This window comes from Pangasianodon hypophthalmus, chromosome 20 (assembly GCF_027358585.1).
Source record: "Pangasianodon hypophthalmus isolate fPanHyp1 chromosome 20, fPanHyp1.pri, whole genome shotgun sequence".
NCBI classification, from domain to species: domain Eukaryota; kingdom Metazoa; phylum Chordata; class Actinopteri; order Siluriformes; family Pangasiidae; genus Pangasianodon; species Pangasianodon hypophthalmus.
In genome coordinates this window covers 20,770,020-20,797,008 of record NC_069729.1, presented here as the reverse complement: position 1 = coordinate 20,797,008, position 26,989 = coordinate 20,770,020, and the positions used below count along the sequence as shown (strand labels likewise).

The 26,989-nt window shown below is 34.8% G+C and overlaps 1 protein-coding gene across 2 annotated transcripts in view; it reads left to right on the top strand.

Moving 5' to 3' along the window:
* Positions 1-26,356, top strand: part of lima1b (LIM domain and actin binding 1b) — a 42,088-nt gene extending 15,732 nt beyond the window's left edge. The window contains exons 3-11 of one of the 2 annotated variants that reach the window (XM_053227153.1): positions 1,289-1,334; positions 11,125-11,700; positions 17,513-17,567; positions 19,208-19,305; positions 20,189-20,278; positions 20,749-20,785; positions 21,119-21,195; positions 23,095-23,234; positions 23,607-26,356. In XM_053227153.1, coding sequence (XP_053083128.1) covers positions 1,289-1,334; positions 11,125-11,700; positions 17,513-17,567; positions 19,208-19,305; positions 20,189-20,278; positions 20,749-20,785; positions 21,119-21,195; positions 23,095-23,234; positions 23,607-24,642 — 2,155 coding nt within the window. In that variant the 3' untranslated portion in view covers positions 24,643-26,356. Of the gene's footprint in view, positions 1-1,288; positions 1,335-8,929; positions 9,259-11,124; positions 11,701-17,512; positions 17,568-19,207; positions 19,306-20,188; positions 20,279-20,748; positions 20,786-21,118; positions 21,196-23,094; positions 23,235-23,606 lie in introns of those variants that run through there. The other variant, XM_034314299.2, reaches the window with a different exon arrangement.
* Positions 26,357-26,989: the final 633 nt, after the last annotated feature.

The window sequence follows — 26,989 nt, the reverse complement described above, 5'->3', positions numbered from 1 at the left end:
TCATAAAGGCGACACACTTTATTCAAAATCTTTCAACATAATGACTTCATAAAACATGCAGAAGCACTGAATAATAATAATAATAATAATAATAATAATAATAATAATAATAATAATAATAGTAATGCATTATTCATTCATGCATAATGTATGTATATGTATGTAATTATGCAGCATTTATAGAACCGAATGTGATTATAAATGAAAAGTTGACATTTTATAAAGTAAACAGGTGTGTGACTGTCATTAGATGCTTATAACACTCTTATGAAGCATCGCTGCTATGTAATAAAGATTAGACAGGAAGACAGGAGCAGATTAAAGAGCAGTGCAGTAAAGTGAAAGTGATGAGACTCAGGCATCATATAATATAATCATATAAATGTTATTTATTGCTTAAGCTTGTGTTATGAAGTCGTTATGTAGCAAATAAAATGTTACCCACAAAATATAACATAAAATATACACAGAGTTCTGTGCAAAGGTCTTAGGCCCATGCAAAGAAACGCTGTAGAGTAAAGACGCCTTCAAAAATAATGAAATTAAATGTTTCTACATTTTAAAAAAATCCTATAAAGAGCAGTAAACAGTAATAAATGTAACAAAGTCAGTATTTAATGTGACGATCCTTCACTTTAAATAAATAAAGCAGTATCTGAGGTGCAGTGTGTGCAGTTTTATAAGGAAATGAGCTGGAAGTGTTACTGAGCATCTTGCAGAAGCAGCCACAGTTCTTCTGGAGACTTTGACTGTCGACTCGCTTCTTATTTCTGCAGCGAAACCCAGCAGCCTTCATTCTGTTTTTATCTGAAAAGTGTCTCTTATGGAATCTGCTGCTTTCTTTACTGACATACAAACATTTTTCTGTAACATTTCATTTTGTGCTGGAAAACTAATGTTTGGAATCTGAAATGTTTTTGTACTGAATCAATAATGTAGAAGTCAGAAAATAAACATCTATAACAAAGTTCGTACTAAAAAAAAAAAAAATTAGGGTGCCAAGACTTTTGCACAGAGCTGTGTATATATAAAACCTCGACACCCACTGACCACAGTGCTGGTGTTAACACAATAACACACTCCTTACACACTGATATTGTAAAATTATTAATGTATACTGTATGTATTTTATATATATTTTTACATCTACACAAAAAAAAAATTGCTAGTCAAAAAATTTATTTGGAATTTTTCTTTTAAAGAAAAATCTACAACTGATATAACTGTCTGATTCATTTTAAAAAATGTTTATTTATTTATTTATTTGTTTGTTTATCATTTCTTTCAGATATCAGAAGGCTGCAGAGGAAGCAAATGCCGACAAGAAAAAAGCAGTAAGCTATTATTCATACTGTACAATAATAATAATAATAATAATAATAATAATAATAATAATAATGATAAAAGAGTGCACATACACACACTTGCACTTGTGGGGAAAACAATAATTATTGATATTTTTGCATATAATGTAGTATTTATACTGACGTTGTGTGACATCACTTATAAAAATAGTATACATAAAAAATCAATACACAGTTTATTTAGAATTATTTAGATTCTGTAACCCTGAAATCTGCATATTTACACTAAAATAATTAAAGTATAATATTTGTGAGTATCTGTGAGGTGTATACTGAGTTATTGTTTAGCGTTTAGCACGCGTGTTTAATAACACTAACGTTAGAAAGTAAAAATGAGGAATCATTAAACACACACTGGACATTTGCATTTGAACGAACTGTACTTCTTTTTTTTTGTAAACTCAGTTCTGTTCTTCTTTGGTGCCGTTCTGTACTTCCTCTTTAGCAGGTACACGCCTCGTTCCACTGTCAGATGAACTTTCTGTATTTCGTGGCAGATGTTCCACTTCCTGTTGAGTGAAGGTTACTGAAAATCACAGGTTTAGATTTCAGAGTCAGATTATTGTGTTTGTAAAGTGTGTAAAGTAGTGTGTCACATTACTCCGAGATACTAGAGAGATTTTACACATTACTCCGAAATACTGATGTGATTTTACACATTACTCCGAGATACTAGTGTGATTTTACACATTACTTCAAGATACTAGCGTGATTTTACACATTACTTCAAGATACTGATGTGATTTTACACATTACTTCAAGATACTAGTGTGATTTTACACATTACTCCGAGATACTGATGTGATTTTACACATTACTCCGAGATACTAGAGAGATTTTACACATTACTCCGAGATACTGATGTGATTTTACACATTACTCCGAGATACTGATGTGATTTTACACATTACTCCGAGATACTGATGTGATTTTACACATTACTCCGAGATACTAGTGTGATTTTACACATTACTCCGAGATTCTAATGTGATTTTACACATTACTCCGAGAGACTAGAGAGATTTTACACATTACTCCGAGATACTGATGTGATTTTAAACATTACTCCGAGATACTGATGTGATTTTACACATTACTCCGAGATACTAGTGTGATTTTACACATTACTCCGAGATACTGATGCGATTTTACACATTACTCCGAGATACTGATGTGATTTTACACATTACTCCGAGATACTGATGTGATTTTACACATTACTCCAAGATACTAGTGCGATTTTACACATTACTCCGAGATACTAGTGTGATTTTACACATTACTCCGAGATACTGATGTGATTTTACACATTACTCCGAGATACTGATGTGATTTTACACATTACTCCGAGATACTAGTGTGATTTTACACATTACTCCGAGATACTGATGCGATTTTACACATTACTCCGAGATACTGATGTGATTTTACACATTACTCCGAGATACTGATGTGATTTTACACATTACTCCGAGATACTGATGCGATTTTACACATTACTTCAAGATACTAGTGTGATTTTACACATTACTTCAAGATACTAGTGTGATTTTACACATTACTCCGAGACACTGATGCGATTTTACACATTACTCCGAGATACTGATGCGATTTTACACATTACTCCGAGATACTGATGCGATTTTACACATTACTCCGAGATACTGATGCGATTTTACACATTACTCCGAGATACTGATGCGATTTTACACATTACTCCGAGATACTGATGCGATTTTACACATTACTCCGAGATACTAGTGAGATTTTACACATTACTCCGAGATACTGATGCGATTTTACACATTACTCCGAGATACTGATGCGATTTTACACATTACTTCGAGATACTGATGCGATTTTACACATTACTCCGAGATACTAGTGAGATTTTACACATTACTCCGAGATACTGATGTGATTTTACACATTACTTCGAGATACTAGTGAGATTTCACACATTACTCCGAGATACTGATGCGATTTTACACATTACTCCGAGATACTGATGCAATTTCACACATTACTTCAAGATACTGATGCGATTTTACACATTACTCCAAGATACTGATGCGATTTTACACATTACTCCGAGATACTGATGCGATTTTACACATTACTCCGAGATACTGATGCGATTTTACACATTATTCCGAGATACTGATGCGATTTTACACATTACTCCGAGATACTGATGCGATTTTACACATTACTCCGAGATACTGATGCGATTTTACACATTACTCCGAGATACTAGTGAGATTTTACACATTACTTCGAGATACTGATGCGATTTTACACATTACTCCGAGATACTGATGCGATTTTACACATTACTTCAAGATACTGATGCGATTTTACACATTACTCCGAGATACTGATGCGATTTTACACATTACTTCGAGATACTGATGCGATTTTACACATTACTCCGAGATACTGATGTGATTTTACACATTACTTCGAGATACTGATGCGATTTTACACATTACTCCGAGATACTAGTGAGATTTTACACATTACTTCGAGATACTGATGCGATTTTACACATTACTCCGAGATACTGATGCGATTTTACACATTACTTCGAGATACTGATGCGATTTTACACATTACTTCGAGATACTGATGCGATTTTACACATTACTCCGAGATACTGATGTGATTTTACACATTACTCCGAGATACTGATGTGATTTTACACATTACTCCGAGATACTGATGCGATTTTACACATTACTCCGAGATACTGATGCGATTTTACACATTACTCCGAGATACTAGTGAGATTTTACACATTACTCCGAGATACTGATGCGATTTTACACATTACTCCGAGATACTGATGCGATTTTACACATTACTTCGAGATACTGATGCGATTTTACACATTACTCCGAGATACTAGTGAGATTTTACACATTACTCCGAGATACTGATGTGATTTTACACATTACTTCGAGATACTAGTGAGATTTCACACATTACTCCGAGATACTGATGCGATTTTACACATTACTCCGAGATACTGATGCAATTTCACACATTACTTCAAGATACTGATGCGATTTTACACATTACTCCAAGATACTGATGCGATTTTACACATTACTCCGAGATACTGATGCGATTTTACACATTACTCCGAGATACTGATGCGATTTTACACATTATTCCGAGATACTGATGCGATTTTACACATTACTCCGAGATACTAGTGAGATTTTACACATTACTCCGAGATACTGATGCGATTTTACACATTACTCCGAGATACTAGTGAGATTTTACACATTACTTCGAGATACTGATGCGATTTTACACATTACTCCGAGATACTGATGCGATTTTACACATTACTTCAAGATACTGATGCGATTTTACACATTACTCCGAGATACTGATGCAATTTTACACATTACTTCAAGATACTGATGCGATTTTACACATTACTCCGAGATACTGATGCGATTTTACACATTACTTCGAGATACTGATGCGATTTTACACATTACTCCGAGATACTGATGTGATTTTACACATTACTTCGAGATACTGATGCGATTTTACACATTACTCCGAGATACTAGTGAGATTTTACACATTACTTCGAGATACTGATGCGATTTTACACATTACTCCGAGATACTGATGCGATTTTACACATTACTTCGAGATACTGATGCGATTTTACACATTACTTCGAGATACTGATGCGATTTTACACATTACTCCGAGATACTGATGTGATTTTACACATTACTCCGAGATACTGATGTGATTTTACACATTACTCCGAGATACTGATGCGATTTTACACATTACTCCGAGATACTAGTGAGATTTTACACATTACTTCGAGATACTGATGCGATTTTACACATTACTCCGAGATACTGATGCGATTTTACACATTACTTCGAGATACTGATGCGATTTTACACATTACTCCGAGATACTAGTGAGATTTTACACATTATTCCGAGATACTGATGCGATTTTACACATTACTCCAAGATACTGATGCGATTTTACACATTACTCCGAGATACTGATGCGATTTTACACATTACTCCGAGATACTGATGCAATTTCACACATTACTTCAAGATACTGATGCGATTTTACACATTACTCCAAGATACTGATGCGATTTTACACATTACTCCGAGATACTGATGCGATTTTACACATTACTCCAAGATACTGATGCGATTTTACACATTACTCCGAGATACTGATGTGATTTTACACATTACTCCGAGATACTGATGTGATTTTACACATTACTCCAAGATACTGATGCGATTTTACACATTACTCCGAGATACTAGTGAGATTTTACACATTACTCCGAGATACTAGTGTGATTTTACACATTACTCCGAGATACTGATGCGATTTTACACATTACTCCGAGATACTAGTGAGATTTTACACATTACTCCGAGATACTGATGCGATTTTACACATTACTCCGAGATACTGATGCAATTTCACACATTACTTCAAGATACTGATGCGATTTTACACATTACTCCAAGATACTGATGCGATTTTACACATTACTCCGAGATACTGATGCGATTTTACACATTACTCCGAGATACTGATGCGATTTTACACATTACTCCGAGATACTGATGCGATTTTACACATTATTCCGAGATACTGATGCGATTTTACACATTACTCCGAGATACTGATGCGATTTTACACATTACTCCGAGATACTGATGCGATTTTACACATTACTCCGAGATACTGATGCGAGTTTACACATTATTCCGAGATACTGATGCGATTTTACACATTACTCCGAGATACTGATGTGATTTTACACATTACTTCGAGATACTGATGCGATTTTACACATTACTCCGAGATACTGATGCGATTTTACACATTACTCCGAGATACTGATGCGATTTTACACATTACTCCGAGATACTGATGCGAGTTTACACATTATTCCGAGATACTGATGCGATTTTACACATTACTTCGAGATACTGATGTGATTTTACACATTACTCCGAGATACTGATGCGATTTTACACATTACTCCGAGATACTGATGCGATTTTACACATTACTCCGAGATACTAGTGAGATTTTACACATTACTTTGAGATACTGATGCGATTTTACACATTACTCCGAGATACTAGTGAGATTTTACACATTACTCCGAGATACTGATGCGATTTTACACATTACTCCGAGATACTGATGCAATTTCACACATTACTTCGAGATACTGATGCGATTTTACACATTACTCCAAGATACTGATGCGATTTTACACATTACTCCGAGATACTGATGCGATTTTACACATTACTCCGAGATACTGATGCGATTTTACACATTACTCCGAGATACTGATGCGATTTTACACATTACTCCGAGATACTAGTGAGATTTTACACATTACTTCGAGATACTAGTGAGATTTTACACATTACTCCGAGATACTGATGCGATTTTACACATTACTCCGAGATACTAGTGTGATTTTACACATTACTTCGAGATACTGATGCGATTTTACACATTACTCCGAGATACTAGTGAGATTTTACACATTACTCCGAGATACTGATGCGATTTTACACATTACTCCGAGATACTAGTGAGATTTTACACATTACTCCGAGATACTGATGCGATTTTACACATTACTCCGAGATACTAGTGTGATTTTACACATTACTCCGAGATACTGATGCGATTTCACACATTACTTCGAGATACTGATGCGATTTTACACATTACTCCGAGATACTGATGCGATTTTACACATTACTCCGAGATACTGATGCGATTTTACACATTACTCCGAGATACTGATGCGATTTTACACATTATTCCGAGATACTGATGAGATTTTACACATTACTCCGAGATACTGATGCGATTTTACACATTACTCCGAGATACTGATGTGATTTTAAACATTACTCCGAGATACTGATGTGATTTTACACATTACTCCGAGATACTAGTGTGATTTTACACATTACTCCGAGATACTGATGCGATTTTACACGTTACTTCGAGATACTGATGAGATTTTACACGTTATTCCGAGATACTAGTGTGATTTTACACATTACTCCGAGATACTGATGCGATTTTACCCGTTACTTCGAGATACTACTGTAATTTTACACATTACTCCGAGATACTGATGTTATTTTACACATTACTCCGAGATACTAGTGTGATTTTACACATTACTTCGAGATACTAGTGTGATTTTACACATTACTCCGAGATACTGATGCGATTTTACACATTACTCCGAGACACTGATGTGATTTTACACATTATTCCGAGATACTAGTGTGATTTTACACATTACTCTGAGACACTGATGTGATTTTACACATTATTCCAAGATACTGATGAGATTTTACACATTACTCCAAGATGCTAGTGTGATTTTACACATTACTCCGAGACACTGATGTGATTTTACACATTACTCCGAGATACTAGTGTGATTAGTACTCCAAAATACTAATATATCACCACACATTACTCTAAAGTACTAATATATCACCAAATATTACTTTAAAGTACTAATGCATCACCACGCATTACTCTAAAGTACAAATACATCACCACACATTACTCTAAAGTACTAATACATCACCACGCGTTACTCTAAAGTACTAATACATCACCACGCGTTACTCTAAAACACTAATACATCACCACGCGTTACTCTAAAGTACTAATACATCACCACGCGTTACTCTAAAACACTAATACATCACCACACATTACTCTAAAGTACTAATACATCACCACACATTACTCTAAAGTACTAATGCATCACCACACATTACTCTAAAGTACTAATATCACCACGCATTACTCTAAAGTACTAATATCACCACGCGTTACTCTAAAACACTAATACATCACCACACATTACTCTAAAGTACTAATGCATCACCACACATTACTCTAAAGTACTAATATCACCACACATTACTCTAAAGTACTAATATCACCACGCATTACTCTAAAGTACTAATACATCACCACGCGTTACTCTAAAACACTAATACATCACCACACATTACTCTAAAGTACTAATACATCACCACACATTACTCTAAAGTACTAATGCATCACCACACATTACTCTAAAGTACTAATACATCACCACACATTACTCTAAAGTACTAATGCATCACCACACATTACTCTAAAGTACTAATATCACCACGCATTACTCTAAAGTACTAATACATCACCATGCGTTACTCTAAAATACTAATACATCACCATGCGTTACTCTAAAACACTAATACATCACCACACATTACTTTTTTGTGTCTCAGTGATTTAATATAGGAGGAAGAAAAGTGAGTATCATACAACACGTCTCTGACCTGCTTTGTAAATATTTGTTATTTATATATTCTTTATTATTTACATGTTTAAAGGAGCGCATGTTTAGATGAATGACCGGGCTGTTCAGAGAGGAAAGGGTTAATTTACTCCACAAACATTTCATTTCCTGCTTTTGAGCTCCCACTGAACTTCCCTCACTAGCTCCCTTCCTCCCTCTCCCTCGTTCTCTCTTTCTCTCCCTCACCTTAGTTATTGTCTCTATTTCCCCTCCACTCTTTCTCTCTCCCCCTCTCTCTCGCTCTATTAGCCTCTTTTTTTTCCAGCTCTTTTTCTATCCATCTCATCCCTTTCTCTTGTCCACTCTTTGCCTCCCTCATTTCTATCCGAGTGCTGCAGCGGGGGGTTTCTTCTTACACGTCGAGTTTTTCCTGCCCGCTCTACATCTGGGGAAAATTTTGTCACCACAGAGAAGGAGGGATAAAGTGGAAATAAAGAGAGGAGAGGAAACACTTCATCTGTCCAGGTCTTTACAGTCATCACCTACAAATTTTGCATTTTGCTTGGATCTTTATATTTTCAGGGAGAAGATTGCTGCGGAATTGCGACAGTATTTCTTTTTTCTGACAGTAAATGGAGAGTTTTCTGTGTAGTTCTGCTTATTGTCACTTCCTGTTTCTGCGCTCGAAATGATTCTTGCGTGCAGCGTGTGGATGAGGACTCGCTGAGTCAAATACACTCAAACAAAGGAAGTTGTAGGGATGTCAGTAAGCTGTGTGTGTGTGTGTGTGTGTGTGTGTGAGGACGCTTATTTGGTGCAATTTTCCACACAGATGTGATATCTTGCTGAAACTTGTGTTTTATTTATATATATATATTTCATATGGAGAAGGTTAAACTCATTTAAACTCATTTAGCCGTTTGGCAGATGAGGAAGATGTGCTAAATGACGTTATTTAAACAAACACTTTCATCAAACTCACTCTTTGTTTAGTCTGTTTTTGGTTATTATTATTATTATTATTTTACATTTTCTAGCCCATATTTTGCCTCTTATATCTTCATTTGTACATATAATTTTCTCGGTTTTTCTCTCCTGGCTTTAATATTCAAAATTTTTCCCTCAATTTTTCATCTTCTGTATTTGGTAATTTACAAAATTTCTTTCTTCTTTCTTTCTTTTGAATTGTTTTTCTATAGTTTTATCGCTTAGTCTTTTTTTTAATGATGTGTCATCACAGATTACTGTTTATCTTTTCTTTGCTTTTATGCACTTTTGCTTTAAAATACGTTCTTTTGGATGTTGATTAAGATAATATTTGGCTAATTTGTTTTCTTGTGTTAATGGTAAAATTTAACTTTTGCACTACTTTTATATAGACTCATTTGGGGGCGTGGCTACGATCAGTATGAGCTCGGTTAGTGATGTCACACACTGCTCAACAGTGTGAACCAATCACGTCCTATATGCAAGGATGACAGCGTAGAAACTGGAAACCTTTAACTACAGATGTTGCGTGCTACATTATCCAGCTAGCTATTGTGGTTGTCATGGTAACAAAATATATTCGAAATATATATTTGGACAGAGGATGTAACACTGCTGTGACTAATGTGAGCCAGTTTACTGGTAGTTAGCTAATCAGCTAACAGTAACCGTTTCTAATTTGCATATTCATGCATATTCATGGGGCCTGTTTTTTAAAATCGGGTTGAAGGTGTAGAGGTGTTCCTCTGCTGTTTTTTTATTATTTTCTTAAACATTAAACAATTAATAGTTCAACATTAATTACTTTTAATGTTAAAGAGAGTGACAAACAGGAAGCGCAGTAATAAAAAAATAAAATAAAAAAGAAGAAATTAATTAATAGTCAAAACAAAAAGAAAAGAAAAGCATAGCAGCATTTTACAACAACTAGCAAATCATTTAAACAAAAATATAGTAAATAATATAATTAAATATTGTAGAATTCTTCTAATTTTAAAACTTTTGTTTAAAAAATCCTTTTTTAGCCTTACTTTTGTAAAATTATTTTTTGGCTCATATTTTTGCCTTCAATATCTTCATCTTTCTTTACCTCACATTGTTTTATATACAGTATATATATGTATATACACACACACATGCACACACACACACATATATATATATATATATGTATATATATGTGTGTGTTTTTTTTTTTTTTTTGTCTTTAATATCCAATGTTTTTTTGCGTTTCTGCAATTTTACAGTTTACTTTTTCTTTCCATTTTTTGGCCTCTTGATATATTTCAATTGTTTTCAAGTTTTAAGTCTTTTTTTTTTTTTTACCTTTATCACACTTCTTGTCTTTCTTTATGTCACATTTGTTTATTTTATTGATGTATTTCTTTTCCTATCATTTTTCAGCCTGTGGAGAGCCTGCCGTCTGCCGTCCGCTCGGGGAACCTGAGCGCGTTGAAGAAGCGCTGGGAGGAGAAGCGACAAAACGCAGCGTCCGTGTCCACACCAGTCCCTCCAGCAGAACCTCGACCTCTGACTCGCTCCAACAGCTTCAGACCTGCGAAGGTTCAGGTACTGAAGAAAGCTGAGGTGGAGGAAGTGATGGAGACGAAGAAGGAGATGAAACAGGAGACAAAGCAGGAGACAAAGCAGGAGACGAAGCAGGAGACCAAACAGGAGACCAAGCAGGAGAGGATGCAGGAGACCAAGCGGGAGATGGAGCAGGAGACGAAGCGGGAGATGAAGCAGGAGACGAAGCAGGAGACCAAGCGGGAGATGGAGCAGGAGATGAAGCAGGAGACGAAGCAGGAGAGCAAGCGGGAGATGGAGCAGGAGACGAAGCAGGAGACGAAGCAGGAAAGGAAGCAGGAGACGGTGGTGGAGGAAGAGGAGAAGAAGGAAGTGGAGGTGCTGTCCAGCTCGGAGAAACCAAGCGTCGCTCTCAACAGCCTCAAGATGATGTTTGAGAAAGGACAAACCAAGGTAATAAAAATATTATTCATTTATTTCTTTACTCTTTAATCTTTACTTGGACATGAGATACAACTCAAACAGTCAGGAGTTAAAAGATCTGAAATTTTCCAAAATATTCAATTAGCTGAGACGTCTTTAGTGTCTGAAGTTTTCACTGGAGCTACGATGCTAATGAAGTCAGTCTCATCCGAAATCTTTTCCGAGGATAAATACATACACAAATTTTCATATATTCGCTTTAAACAATCTTTAAGTATTATCAGTGATGTTGTTTAGCATATATTTATACGTTTATGATTTAAAAAAAACAGAACTTTATTATCATCAGCATCACTTCCTGCTTCACACTACGATTCAAATCTTGGGAAGGGGCGGAGCCTAGGAGTCGGAGTAATGCCAAGCCAAATCGGCAGCTTTATTTTAAAAAAGAGCCGAGTGACATATCTAGCAACGTTTTGATCAGACATTAGCTAAATAAATATGCGTTATTCCATCTGTAACCATTTCCTTTGTGTTTATTTACTCCTTCGCTCTCGTTCTTTCTGTCTGTGTTCCGGAAAGAAATTTTAAAATCGAATTTTGTAAATAGTTTATTTGTGGTGCCGTGACTAAAGACTTTTTTTCTTTATAACTTATAATCTGTTATTTTCTATTCTGACGTGTTGTTCTTCTTCCTCTTCACATTCTGACATGCAAATTAATGAAAAAGCAACAGATTTGGCAACATTCAATAAACCACACCTCGTCTGATGGATTCTATTTGGGGATAAAGGTGGAACTGCGTACGTTTGTCTGAAGATTTGTGTTTATTTGTGAATTAGTTTGTGAGTTCACATTTATAACTTCATGAAGAGAATTGAGAATCATTTACGGTTGCAGCTCGATGATTTCCTGCCTTTCAGCTGAAGGTTCGTTTGTTTTTCCGCTGTGGATTTAGACATTTTGCATACGTTACATGAATTATGTCAGTGTTTTGCAAGCCAGATAGATGAGCTCATGTTCTTTCTTTATTTATATGTAAATATCAGCCATTCGACCTGCACGGGTTTTTAATGCCGCTCCACTGAAAGCGTAGTGTTTGAGATTACTTTGTGATTATTGCAGAATATTTGGTCGTGAATTTGGAATTTAATATATAAGGTCTAGGATTTGGGGTTTTGTTGATTATTGAGCTGATTGTTCTGGCAACGCAGGGAACAATCATCACTGCTCCTGTTCTAGGAGTCAATTCATTTCAGCTACATACAGGTCCAAACACACACACACACACACACACACACACATGCAAAGTCACACACATTTATTCTTAAATCATAGATTTACAGTAGAAGAATATGGTTCACAAAAATCCAGTTAGTTCATAAAAATATCCTACAAGAGCTCCTGAATTTCTGTAAATTTAAAACTTAAAGGATACACACACACACACACACACACACACACTTCCATTTTAATCTCTGTTTAGCATTTATCATTGTTTCTCTTTGCCTCTGGACTTAGTTAACGAATGCAGTGTTTTTCTGATCATTTCCATTAGTGTCTCTCTCTCTCTCTCTGTCTCTCTCTCTCTCTCTCTCTGTCTCTCTCTCTGTCTGACTCTCTCTCTCTCTCTCTCTCTCTCTCTCTCTCTCTCTCTGTCTTTTCCCCTCTGTCTGTCTCTCTCTCTCTGTCTGACTCTCTCTCTCTCTCTCTCTCTCTCTCTCTCTCTCTTTTCCCCTCTGTCTGTCTCTCTCTCTCTGTCTGACTCTCTCTCTCTCTCTCTCTCTCTCTTTTCCCCTCTGTCTGTCTCTCTCTCCCTCTGTCTGACTCTCTTTGTCTGTCTCTCTCTCTCTGTCTCTGTCTCTATCTCTCTCTCTCTCTCTCTCTCTCTCTCTCTGTCTGACTCTCTCCCTCTCTCTCTCTCTCTCTCTCTCTCTCTCTCTCTCTCTCTCTCTGGTGTTATCCAGAGGTCAGGAATTCACTCACATTCCTCTCTCACACTCTGATCCAGCTGTCCGTCTTGCTGTCGCGTGTACTGAGGTAAATAAAGATAAAGATGCGTTTACGTGAGAGATTATAGCCAGATTTATTTATACTCTTTATACCACAGCGCTGTAGAATTCTGGATTCTGATTGGTCAGAAGATTGATTGTTGATGAATTTAAGCTGTAAATCGCAGCTTTACATTAATGCGCTCGTTCTAATACGTTATGGTTTCTATAGTAACAGCTCATTCACAGGGACTCGTACGGATGGAAGGAGTCTCCAGTGTCAGCGCTTTGTAACAGTTTCTATAACATCACCACACACCGGTTTATTTCTTACGTATAAAATGACAGTAAAGCACATTTCAGGGCAGAAAGAGTCTTGTTTTACTGGCAGATTTTTTTTTTCTTTCTTATTCTAAGCCTTTATTCCAGTGAGTTTCTGAGGTTTGGTTTGTTGTGTAGGAACCTTCATTGTTCTGAAGTTCCCCTAAAAGTACCGGGTGTGAAGGAGACAGTGTGTCTTTGTCCTCCGTCACACTGACACGCTTGTGTTCTAGCTCTGAAAAAAAAAAAGCTGATTCAGCAACATGCTGATGGGATGACAGTGGAGGAAGTTTTCGATTCTGGATTTTTAACATGAAAGATACTCAGGATTAGAAGCTTCAGATTCACACACACACACACACACACACACACACACACACACATGCTCACATGCTCACATCAAGCTAAGACCTGGTTTAGTACACACACAAATAGATAAAAATATATAAATGATTGATGTGTGTTTTTTTTTTTTTTACAGGACACATATACGCACACACACACACACACACACATTCCTGTTGTAACTGTGTGTGCTGAAGTAGTCTTGAAGTGATGATGTCATGTCACTGGTATACACACACACACACACTCACTCACACACACACTCAAGGCCCTGAGAAACTGAGTCTCCTGCTGATTGGCCAGACTCCACGTCTCCCTTTTTATCTTTTATTTCTCTTCGTCTCCGTACACCGGATTAAACAAACTGGTGGCTGTTTAGCATGTTAGCATTCAAAAATATTATAAAATAAATCCGATTCATCAGATCAGATCCAGGACTTCATGGTAGACTGGGCGGGGCTAACAGCATTGCTGATTGGTCACACACACACCCACACACACACACACACACACACACACACTTTAATCCTTTAATGAGTTTAAGAAACAGTGAGAGACTGTCGGTGTGTCAACATTCCTCTATAGTGACACTTTATTTTCAATTCTCCAGACCTGCGTCTGTTTTATTATAAATATTATAAACATTTAATTAATATTATGAATATATATACATATATGTATCATAAAATAACACACACACATACACACACATACACACACAACTAATCTGAACTATTATCATCTGAAATAATTACTGACACACAAGCCCCGCCTACAGACTTTAGGCCACGCCCCTTACCTGAGACTGATGTGTGATTTTGTCCATTTGTGCATCTCGTAAATTAATCAAATCTTCAAAATTAATCAAATTTAATGTGTTTAAGCATCAAAAATAATTCTAATATCGAGCACTGGAGCAACCAGTGAAAAATGAAATCAAATTAATCATTTTCTTAGCTTTTAAAAGTACACTGTAGTGGAGATTTATACGATAATTGGATGAATGATGTAATAATAAATACAATAAATATTATAAATCAATCTAAACAAACAAACAGGACAGATGGAAATAACTGCTGACTAAAAGTGACTAAAGAAGCTTATCATAATTCTTAACAGATAAGGATTAGTGTGTGTGTGTGTGTGTGTGTGTGTGTGTACATATTTAGTGACCAAAACAGACCAAAACTCCTCATAAACGTAGATACCTCACATAATCACATATTTACAAACACTGCAGCTTTTATTTAAAGAGCCAAAAGATTTGAATCTGATAAAAGTAAAAAAACAAAACAAAGATACAAAAAAATAGTCAAAAATAAAATAAGCAAATAATGATGATGAAATGAATAATAGCAGTGAGGAAAAGAAAATAATAACAGTTTAAACAACAGCTACAGTAAGCATTATGTCAAAAACTGCAGCTTTCATTAAAAAAATAAAAGCATCAAAGGATTTGCTTCTGGTTACTGAAGTTAAGATTAGAGTTTAGAAATTTGTAGAAATTTGTAAAAATAACGTTAAGCTAAAATAAACAACAGATCAATAGAACAACAATAGAAGGTCCTCATAAGGACAGGTTTGTGTCAAATGTCCTCATAATCACTCGGTCCTCACAAAAAAATCTCAAGTTTTTAGAAACACTGCAGCTTTTATTTGAAAAACTAAAAGAAATAAAACATTTCTTTCTGTTTGTGTCAAATGTCCTCATAATCACCCGGTCTTCACAAAAAAAAAAAATCGCATTTCTACAAATCCTGCAGCAAACTAAAAGCAACAAAAATATTTCTGGCTACTGAAGTTAAGGTTATAGTGTTAGGTTTAGGTCCTCATAAGGAAATCGTACATGAGTGTGTGTGTACTTTTTTAAAATTATTTTTCTCTCCCTGTTCATCATCAGGTTGCACATTACGTTAAAGTTGCATCAGATATTCAGTGAAATACGAAAGCGTTCTCTTCACAGTTTGCTTCATTTTAGCTACAAAAACTCGATCCAACTTTAATCTGTATGAACACATCTAAAGAATTGAAACAAACTTCCACTTTTCTTAAGAAAGAACATGTAGCGGTGCTTAATTACGGAGGTTTATTTAACTCTGACATGTGAAGAGCTTCCATTATTATGCTAATGTGCATAAAGACAAAAGTCGTTTACTGTAAAGACTCAGATTTTCCATTCACTCTTTGTGATGTTAATAGCTCTCAGTAGATAAGCCCTGTGTGTGTGTGTGTGTGTGTGTGTGTTTCCTGGCTAAGAAGGACACAGGAAGACCTGAGTACTCCAGCATCTCTGGATTTTCTTTTCCTTTCCCCATTTTCTAAAGATTGGAATCCAATTTGGACATTTTTAAGGATTTAGACGTTAAATTCAGCGAATGTTTTACGACTTCGGTGCTACAAAGTTTTATCATGCTCCATTTTTTAACTTCTTTTCTGGTAGATTGAGGTTTTTTTTGCTTCTTTGTTCAGGTACAGCATCAGATTTCAGTTTGAGCTTCATTGTTTTGGATTTTTAACTGTAAATCTGATAATATTTCATTCTTAAATTTTTTTTTAAACAATTTGCATTTTGAGTGTTTACAGCAGAATTCTTAAAACATGGCACAATTTATAAACAATACAGCTTTTTCTGATGGATTTAAAAGTTTGGATTTAAACTGTAAAGCTGCTACACTTTTTTCAGGTTTAAACCATATATATATGTTAAACTATTTGCTTTGTTGTAGATATTTTTTTGCGATTTTTGTTGTTGTTGTTGTTGTTGTTCAGGCGTGGCATTAAATTACATTATACTGTACATTGGCATCTGTGATTCTGTGTTTAAAATCTGCTAAACATTTCTGGATTAAAACTGTAAAATCATCTGAACTTTAAGGAAATTTTAAAACTTTCTATGCTTTGTTGTTCAGATATCGCATCAGGTTTTCACCTGTAAATTTGTTGCACATTTCTGAATTTAATTTATAAATGATGTAGAATGTATATTTCAGCATGTTAACATGAACGTTTCAGCATTAGTTAAATTATATAAAACACAGCATTGTCTGATTTTTTTTAAATTCCTGGATTGTTTCATTGTTCAGGTCTAACCTGGTTCTTGGGGGCTGATTCCTGTATTTTTTATAATTTAAATTTTAAACCAATTTTTAACGTTTTAAAATGCTTTTTTCCTCTCCGTTGTTTAGGTACGACGCATGAACAGCACTTCAGAAGACTCGGACATTCGACCAGCAGACAGAGGTACTGAAACCAAACTGCTGATTTTATTAACATTCTGAATTTCACACTAGACACGTGTTTGCCTAATGCGTCGTGTTACGTTTAAATTGTCGTACAGATATACGTATATTTTTATTAATATGACACATCAGCATTTAATACGAAATCAGCGTTTTCAACAGGAATAGTCTATAAATCTGTAGCAGATCCTGGATCAGTGTATTTACTGTATATCCTTTATACTGTATACTTTCTGTACGTACATACTGTACATACTTTTATACTATATGGTATACACACTTTATAGTGTTTATTGTATTTCTTATTGTATAGTATTTATTGTCTAATGTTATATGTTTGTTTTTTATAACACCAGTCAGAAGCAGTGCTCCTAATTTCGTTGTATACAGAGATATACAATGATAATAAAGGCTTTCATTCGTTCATTCGTTCATCAGTGAATAGTAAATGACACAAACACACTGAATTGTGGGATAAATACAGGACTGTAACCAGGATCAAAATTTTAATGAGACCCACATTGTAGAAATGTGTTATGTGAGGAATAACACACGACAGACGACAGACTGTTATATGAAAATAACGCATGCATGGGGTGTGATGCGGCACAACGCGCCAGTGGAGTGCCACTAATTCAAATCAGTTTTATTTTATTTGTATAGCGCTTTTAACAGTGGACATTGTCACAAAGCAGCTTTACAGAAAAATCCCCTAAAGTGCATTATTTTCATAGAACAGCTCGGTCTGGAGTGTGTTATTCCGCTTATACCACAGCGATTTACCAACGATTACAATATTTAATTTATTACTGAATGATACGTCACACATTTTAACAGTTTAGAGTTAGATTTAAAGTAGCGGAACGTCTGAGAGACAAATTAGTTCCTGTTCTCACTTACATTACATTACATTACATTACATTAAAGCCTCTCTCTCTCTCTCTCTCACTCACTCACACACACACACACACACACACACACACACACACACAAAGTGCAGCCCGTCATTTTACCAAGAAAACAGGAAAAAAAATACAGAGTAACCGAGACTGAGAGCACTTACAACCGAAACTCCTTCTGTAAATTAGTTCATTTTAAAGTATAATTTTAATTTAATTTTAAATTAGTTAAAGTTAATTAAATGTCTTCTAACCAAAAACATGTCCATATCAACGCTTATACTTTTTACTTTGTGAAACAACACCACGTCTTTAAATCTGCTTATTATTACTCTTAGATTATGTGACGTGTCTGCTGTATAAGACCCTGTGTACGAGCTGTTACTGTAGCATGATACATAACGTATTAGAGCAAGTGCATTAATATTAATGTTCGTGTTACAGACGGAACTACCTGTGCTGTTATACGAAAATAATGCACACCTACTGACCAATCAGATTCGAGCTTTCAACCGCGCCGTGGTGTAAAGCTAAATATATCACACTGACGAATGTGTGCTGCATCAAGTGCTATTTTATGATCTCAAATATGTTACACTTCCATTCTTCCATAAAATGTCCTGACTCCAGTTAGACTGTTAACTATTTTATTTACTGACTAAATAAAATGAAATAAAACTAATAGTTACTGTTTGGAAAGTGTGTATAAGTGCGTTCATGTTTCTCGAACATCCTCTCCCAGGTTTGGTCTCACTGGAACGATCCAAGTCTCTGAGGGACAGAATGGCGAAGTATCAGGCCGCCGTGTCCAAACAGGACTCCCGCAGTCCTCAGAGCTCGGTAAGAGACAAAACACCTCCGTCCTCACGGGGAACCGTTCTTAACATCTGCTTCTCTGAGAAATTCGGCAATAACCGATTAAACCGGACAAATTATTTAATACAGAGAAGAATTTGTTGCTGCAGGTGTTTGTTTTAATGGGAAAAAATTGTTTAATCATTTTCATGAAAGGAAATTTCACACTAAATAACAGTGTTAATAATTAATAAACAGAGATCACGATTAATAGAGATCGTGTAAAGGAGAGATCCCTGAATATAACATTATTAGCAGTTGTTTAGGATTTTTATTTTGTACATATTTATAATTATATACGACTAAAAAGTTTAAGATACAGATACAGCTAATTGAGCACAGCTAAATATATTTATTATATTTATTACAAACAATCTTTTAGGAACTAAATTCCCATTTTAAAAAAAAGCATCTGAAATAATTTAATAGTTTAATAATATGACTTCTTTTTTTTTTTGCAAATAATGAATTAGAGCAGATTAGCATGAAGGAGTTAGCTAGCTAACGGGTTCCTGCTCATTAGGAAATCATTGAGAAGCTTTAAACATACCACAGATGTTTATTCACCATGTGGTCTGGAATTTTTATGGTTTAAGAGACTGAAAGCTGAATGAGGCGCTGAGTTACAGCCGTAATAACGCGGTGTGGATTCCAGGCCTGTTGCTAGCCTTTTTTTTGTCTTTTCCTGTGGAATAAATTCACATTAAAAACTCACACACACACACAAGTCACCCTCGCTCTGACGAGTTTAACTCGGGGTCATTTAAAGACTTGTTGATTACAGATAAAACATTTTGTCGTGCACCTTTAGTGAGTTATTATTATTAAATATTGCGGTAATAAAATGCTCACGTTGTGATATTTACAGTCGACCCCGGCTGAGATCGAAGTCAAAAGTTCAGCGGTGGATCTGAAGGAAAATGCGCCTCCTAGTGGTGGAGACCAGACTGAGAAAGAGGTACGACAATAAAAATCATCGCTGTTTAACTATTGCAATAAAGGGTTACATTTTTTTATTAATTATTACATTTATTCATATTAAATACGATTAAAACTAATACTAATTGACCCTGAATTTTCTTTGTAGTAATACAGTATATGAAAATGTAGAATTAACATAAATATAAATACAATACAATAAAGAAGCACAAAATTGTAAAAATTGTTAAATGTACACAAAACAACAGAAAAGTTCACTTTTATCAGTTTATCCAGCAAGTGATAAACAAAATGCAGTGACAGGAAAGATGGGGAAAAAACAGCAGAATAAAAAGAGGAAAAAAATAAACCATTAAGGTTTTTCTTTGAGTCGCACCACAAAGATAAAATTTTATCTATCTATCTATCTATCTATCTATCTATCTAGCTATTATTATTATTATTATTATTATTATTATTATTATTACATTTCTTTTTCTTTTTTCACAGAGCGCAACTTCAGAATCGATGAGCACTAAACCCAATGGTGAGTCACGCATTTTATACCTTTTACACATTAATCACCCTTTTTTTAAAATCATATGAAAGTTTCTTTGTTTAAAAAATTAACAAATCAGATTTCTCTTCACCAAAAAAAGTCCAAACATTTCATCAGCTAAGATGCTAAAACATTAAACTTTACTCAGCTTTATTTTATCTTTATTTAAAACTAAAACAGATCCATTTTAAATCTTTGTATGAAACTAAAACCTCTCTGGTGTTTCATATCTGATATCTCAGTACTGGACTTAATAAATTACACAATTTTCATCAGTTTGATTCTGTAAATGATTCTGTAAACTCATTGTTCTTTTTTAAGGTGTGTTAGCGGATACAGGAAGTTCGAGCACTGCAGCGTCTGAGCCAGAAACCAACGACGCGCCCAAATTTGTCCGGGTAAATGAGCTATAAACGTAATAACATCACAGATCATATCATATTTACTCCAATTTATCAGATATTCTAGGGATTCGAAGCAACATCTTACTCACACACACACACACACACACACACCAGTCAAATTATTTTATATGCAAGAATGAACAAAATTACCACTTCATTCATGAGGGGAAAATAGTTTAACAAGCAATAAAATAAAAACAACTGAACATGAATATATATAAAGATTAAATCTCCAAACATGGAAATAATATTTAATAAATAAATAGATAAGATTGAAATAAAATATGAAGCAAGAAAGCAGACAAAACGACTCAATGATTAAAATGAATTTCTTGTCATTTTGGGTCCATTTCTTTTTTTGGAGAAAAAAAGCTTCATGATCGCAGCTTCTTCATGATCTTCTGATGTTAGTTATCTAATTTTCATTATGTAAATTGCAGTTTCTATTCTTTTCACACCACAAGGGTTTGCCCCGATCCTGCCTGATCCATAAACCTTTTTGCCAAATGATACGAAAGCCTGCATATCTAGTTTAAACATTCACAGCGCCCCCTGGTGGCCCGGGGGCTCTAAGTGACCACTTATGGGAAGAAACAGCACAGAGAATTCCGTCACACTGCAATCATTAAAATCGAGTTTTAATGCTAGTTCTAATTTAACTGACTTTAAAAATGGTGGATCCATAGCCTATACATTTCACATATCACTCTATTCATTCATATCACTCTATTCATTCATATCACTCTATTCGTCAACATTATGAATTAAAATGATCATCAAGAATGATAGAGCAGTAAGAATTATAAAATGGAAGTAACGTCTAAGTGAACAGAGAAATGCTTTTCAAACTATTATTTTATTGGGAAAAAATCTAGATGTAACTGGAAAAGACCTTTTGTTTACATTCTTTTTGATTTAATTGCAACCTTAATACAAAATTATCCACAATCAAACATTAAAAACGTTCTTTTGGCAGGCAGCGTGAGTGTAGAAAAATATATTTACACACTGAAAATAATAAGAGTGATAAATGTGATGCACAGAGAAGTGCACTGTGATTCATCATTACAAATTAATCAAGACGAAAACAGTTAGCACTTTGTGTAAGTTAAATCCATGTGTATAAAAGTACATTTCAGACATTTAAGGTCTTAAATAGTAGTAAACTGTTTTAAATTCCAATTTACATAGTCTTAGATTTTAGGCTAAAACCTTCTTAACCCAGTCACATTGTTTGTTTGTTTGTTTGTTTGTTTGTTTTTATCGAAAATGATCATAGATGTCCGAATCTGCTTTAAAAACACTGGGTGTGTTTTAAACCGATTCTGAGATCTTCTGTACTTTTATCTTTTTTCTTGCTGTATAATACACACAAATGCACTTTTTTCCCCTTACGTGTATATTTATTGTCTCAGCACTGCAAACTTGGTCATAATTTCTATACAAACTTGGCATTAAAACATCTTTAAATCCTGTATATATACATGTCGTCATAAACGTTTATATAATAAATTTAATTACATACAAAGATTTGTTAAGTTTCGTTTGTCTGAAGTTGAATATTGTACTCTTGATTAATAAAGTTATAACTGAGTTCATACCAATAATAATAGCTAATTTTTTTTTAATGGTCCTGTTAGAGGACTCACACTTTCAGTCTTGACTCTGATGATTTTAAATATGTTTGAATTTTTTGTAACTAGTCTATAACAAACTCAGTGCCTTGTATGTTGATTAGCGTATTGTAGATCAGAGTATTGCTGATTAGCGTATTGTTGATTAACGTATTGTTAATTAGCTAGCTAACTGTTAGTTTACATAACTACTCTGTTGCTTTATTCCTGTTGTGGTGAATTTTTTACTTTGTTTAAAACATTTTGTTTTATTTGATAGGGGCAGAAGTATCGTGCTTCTGTGCGAGAGACTTGCGTTGCTTGCCATAAGACTGTTTACCCGCTGGAGAAACTCGTGGCCAATCAGCAAACCTTCCACAACTCCTGTTTCCGTTGCGCTCACTGCAACACCAAACTCAGGTGAGTCTGTAAAGTTTGGATTTGGAATGATGATAATAATAGCGTTAAAATGATGAACGTTTGATTGTAGTATCATACACGGTTGACTAGCTTGCTTATTTATTTATTTATTTATTTATTTTTTTATTTATTTATTTATTTATGTTCTTTGCTAGCATGCAGAGATGCTTCGTTAGAAAGTCAGTTGTGGTATTAGTTAGATTGGACTATTTTATATATATATACAGATTTGTAGAACTTATCTGTAGGCAGATAAAGAGTTTCTAAGAGTATTGTGCATCTTAGATCACTAATTTCACTTTATTTCTAATATAAATAATATTTGAAAAATCTGAATCAGAAAAAATAATTTTTCTTTAAATATTATTTTAGCTTGGCCAACTTCGCCTGCCTGCACGGTAGCATCTACTGCAAACCTCACTTCAACCAGCTCTTCAAGTCCAAAGGTAACTACGACGAGGGCTTCGGACACAGGCCTCATAAGGAGCTGTGGACGGCCCGAGGTGACGACGAGGAGAACGAAGAGTCTGAAAAGCCAAAATCTGCTTCACCTGACCCCATCCCAGTTAAACCAGCCAGTTCAGGAAAAGTCTTGGATCAAAATTCCACAGTTGAGGAAGCTCCAATAGCCAAAGTCACCGATCTTGCAACATCTCTGGAGACCAAAACTCAGCCACCGGTTAAAGAAATGGAGAAACCTGCAGCTTCTGTGGAGACAAGAAGACTGAAGATCACTTGGCCACCACGTGCTGAAGGTTCCAGTTCTGCTCTCGAAAGCGGAAAGAGCCCAGTTAGAGTCTTCAAGCTAAAATGGCCACCAGAGGACGAGGTCCAATCCAATCTGGAGAGCACAGAGCGAGTGGAGTTGAGGAATCTGAGACGCAGTGCATCTCTCAAAGAGCGAAGTCGACCTTTTTCTGTGGCACCAAGGCTGGAATCCACCAATCAGGACCAATCACGCCCCCTCAAGACCACTTTGGTGAGGCGTGGCTCTCTAGAGCTTCGTTCAACTTCCAAAATACAGATTGTCCAGAAGGAGAAAGGCGAGGAGAGCTCAGAAGCGAGAAAGCCCTCCGTGTCAGACCACAAGGCTTTAAACAGCAGTGAAGTGGAGGTTCCTCCAAAACAAGAGGAGAAACCCAAAATCCCACAATCCATCCTAAAACGGTCACAGTCAAACAAAAGTGAAGCTTTCGATGACAAGATGGAGGCTGAGGAGAAACCAAAAAAACCCCTGGAACTTAAGAAAACATCACCTCCCCTAGCTGCGGAGAACAACAGGACGTCGCAAGATGTCGGTTTCTGGGACGGAGAAGAAGCAGAAGAATCCTTCACTGTGGAGGAGCTGATCAAGAGGAACCGATGCTACGAAGATGAAGATGATAATGAAGAAGTTGCTGAAGTTTGAAACCACTCATCCCTCAGGATCTGCTCAGACTCTGACAGCGTTATTAGATTAATGAAAAGTAATTCGAAAAAAGCCATAAATGGTCGAGGTGACGAGGTTCTTCTTCTTATTATTTTATTTTCATCTTCATCATCTCTATTTCCAACTGGATTTAAAAAAAAGCACATTATTTTATTGCTGGTGCTCGTAATGTGACCATTTTAACCACTGTTCTGTTCTGTTCTGTTCTGTTTTGTTCTGTTTTGTTTTGTTCTGTTTTGTTTTTTTTAGAGCTGGAACAAAATGCTGTTTTTATTGTTTAGGGTTTTTAAACTCCATGGTTTCACTTCCACAATTTCTCTCTCAGCAGCCCTACTGGAACCAAATTAATTTTTTATTTATATATATTTTTTAGTTTTTCAAGGGTTTGTTTTTAATCTATCTTTTGCCTGCTACAACCCTGTAATTGGTCCATTTGTCCAGAGAACCTTTAAATACCTCCAGCAATCACAAAATCACAGCTGTTTTGGACAAATTTTTCAAAAATGAGAAAATTATGAATAGTTGCTATCGACCCTATCACTGCATCTCCATATTTCCTCTCTTGGAGCATGCTGAAATGAAGCTTACGTCAATCAGAAGATTGTAATTAGTTATATAATGAGAGCTACAGGGATAAAACCTCAGTTTATTTTGCCTTTGAATACAATATTATGCAGATTGTACCGTTAAACGTCCTAGAGCATGGATATAAAGGGAGAATAGTAGCGGGCCTAAAGCAGAGCCTTGTGGAATACCGTATTGTCTTATCTTGTAATATCAGGTGTAATAAAATATTATAAATATTATAGTATAAAATATAAAGTGTTCTGTCTTAATGAATATTTTAGAAATAAACACTGAGGAAGCTGTATTGTTGGAAAAGCAAGGAAAAGTCAATTATCGATCGCTTGTTATGACGTTACCGGTTAACAATAAGTTATAATATTATAAACTGTAGCATTGTATAAATAAAAACAAATATGATCATGTGACCAGGTGAGACGCAAATCTCCAGATTCATTAAAAAAAGAAATCTGTCTAGAAACAAACACCGTCATAATAGGACTAATGTCTTAACATCTATTTCTTCATTTTTGAAAAATTCTGCAGTAACAAATTAAACTGGCCAAATTATTTAATACAGCATTTTTTTTTTGTTTATAAATTTGTTGCAATACAATAAACTGGAACAAAATAAGTGACAAAATATCTTTAATTAAAATGAATACTTTTACAGTTTACGTTTTAAAATGTACGTTTTATCTTTTATATGTCAATGACTCATGCTGCAGTTACTTTCATTTTACACCAAATCTTTAAAATGTTTTTTTTTTCTTATTTATACTTGATTTATTCTTTGCTTTTAAGACATGCAAGAGATCTCTCTCTCTCTCTCTCTCACACACACACACACATATACACACACACACACACACACACACTTTTAATTATGCTATCATGTTAACGGGATTATCATCTGGTCGTCTTTTACGTCTGAAGCCCAGCAAAGTGCCTCTCGATTTTTGTCTTAATGATCCGTCTTAACATTTAATGTTAATGATTCGGATTTTTATGCAAATGTTTTATATTCTGTCCTTTATGACGAGACCAAACAAAGGTTTACCTTAAAATGTAAGACACCTTGGTGAAGTGTAAGGCTTTAATAAATTTAATAAATGATTTAAGAGACTTATTGCTGAGTGTTGTGTTTCCACTTACATTACAATTCAGTGACATTCTAGCAAAACATTAGCACTTTAAATAATTAAAAATAAAGTAGAATATAAAGGAAAATAATTATAGAAAACATCATAAAAATAATTCCAATAAAAAAATAAACTTAATAAATTGCAATTAATATACTTAATATTAATAATAATAAATACATATGATAAATACAATATAAATTTTATTATCTTAATAACTTTATAATAGCATTACAGCGCAGTTACTTACTGTTGTTAATCACATGTTATTTAACTATTTCACCTGTTTAAAGAGTAAAAGGAGTAGATTTAATTACACTTTTTTGAATGAATATGTTAACTAAGTATTTTAAAATAAGTTTTTTAAAATAATATTTATAAATAACTGAGAAATTTCAGGTTATTATGAGCCAGGATTAAGATTAAGTGTCACCTTTTGTTTAATATCTTCATGTTTGATTGGCCCTAATAAAAATAGTTTACTAATAATAATAATAATAACAATAATAATAATAATAATAATACTCTATAATAATTAACACATTAAACATCTTCCTCCTGATAATGTTACAATGAATTAAGTTTATAGTATTTTTTTCTCACCTTTTATTAAAGGTAGT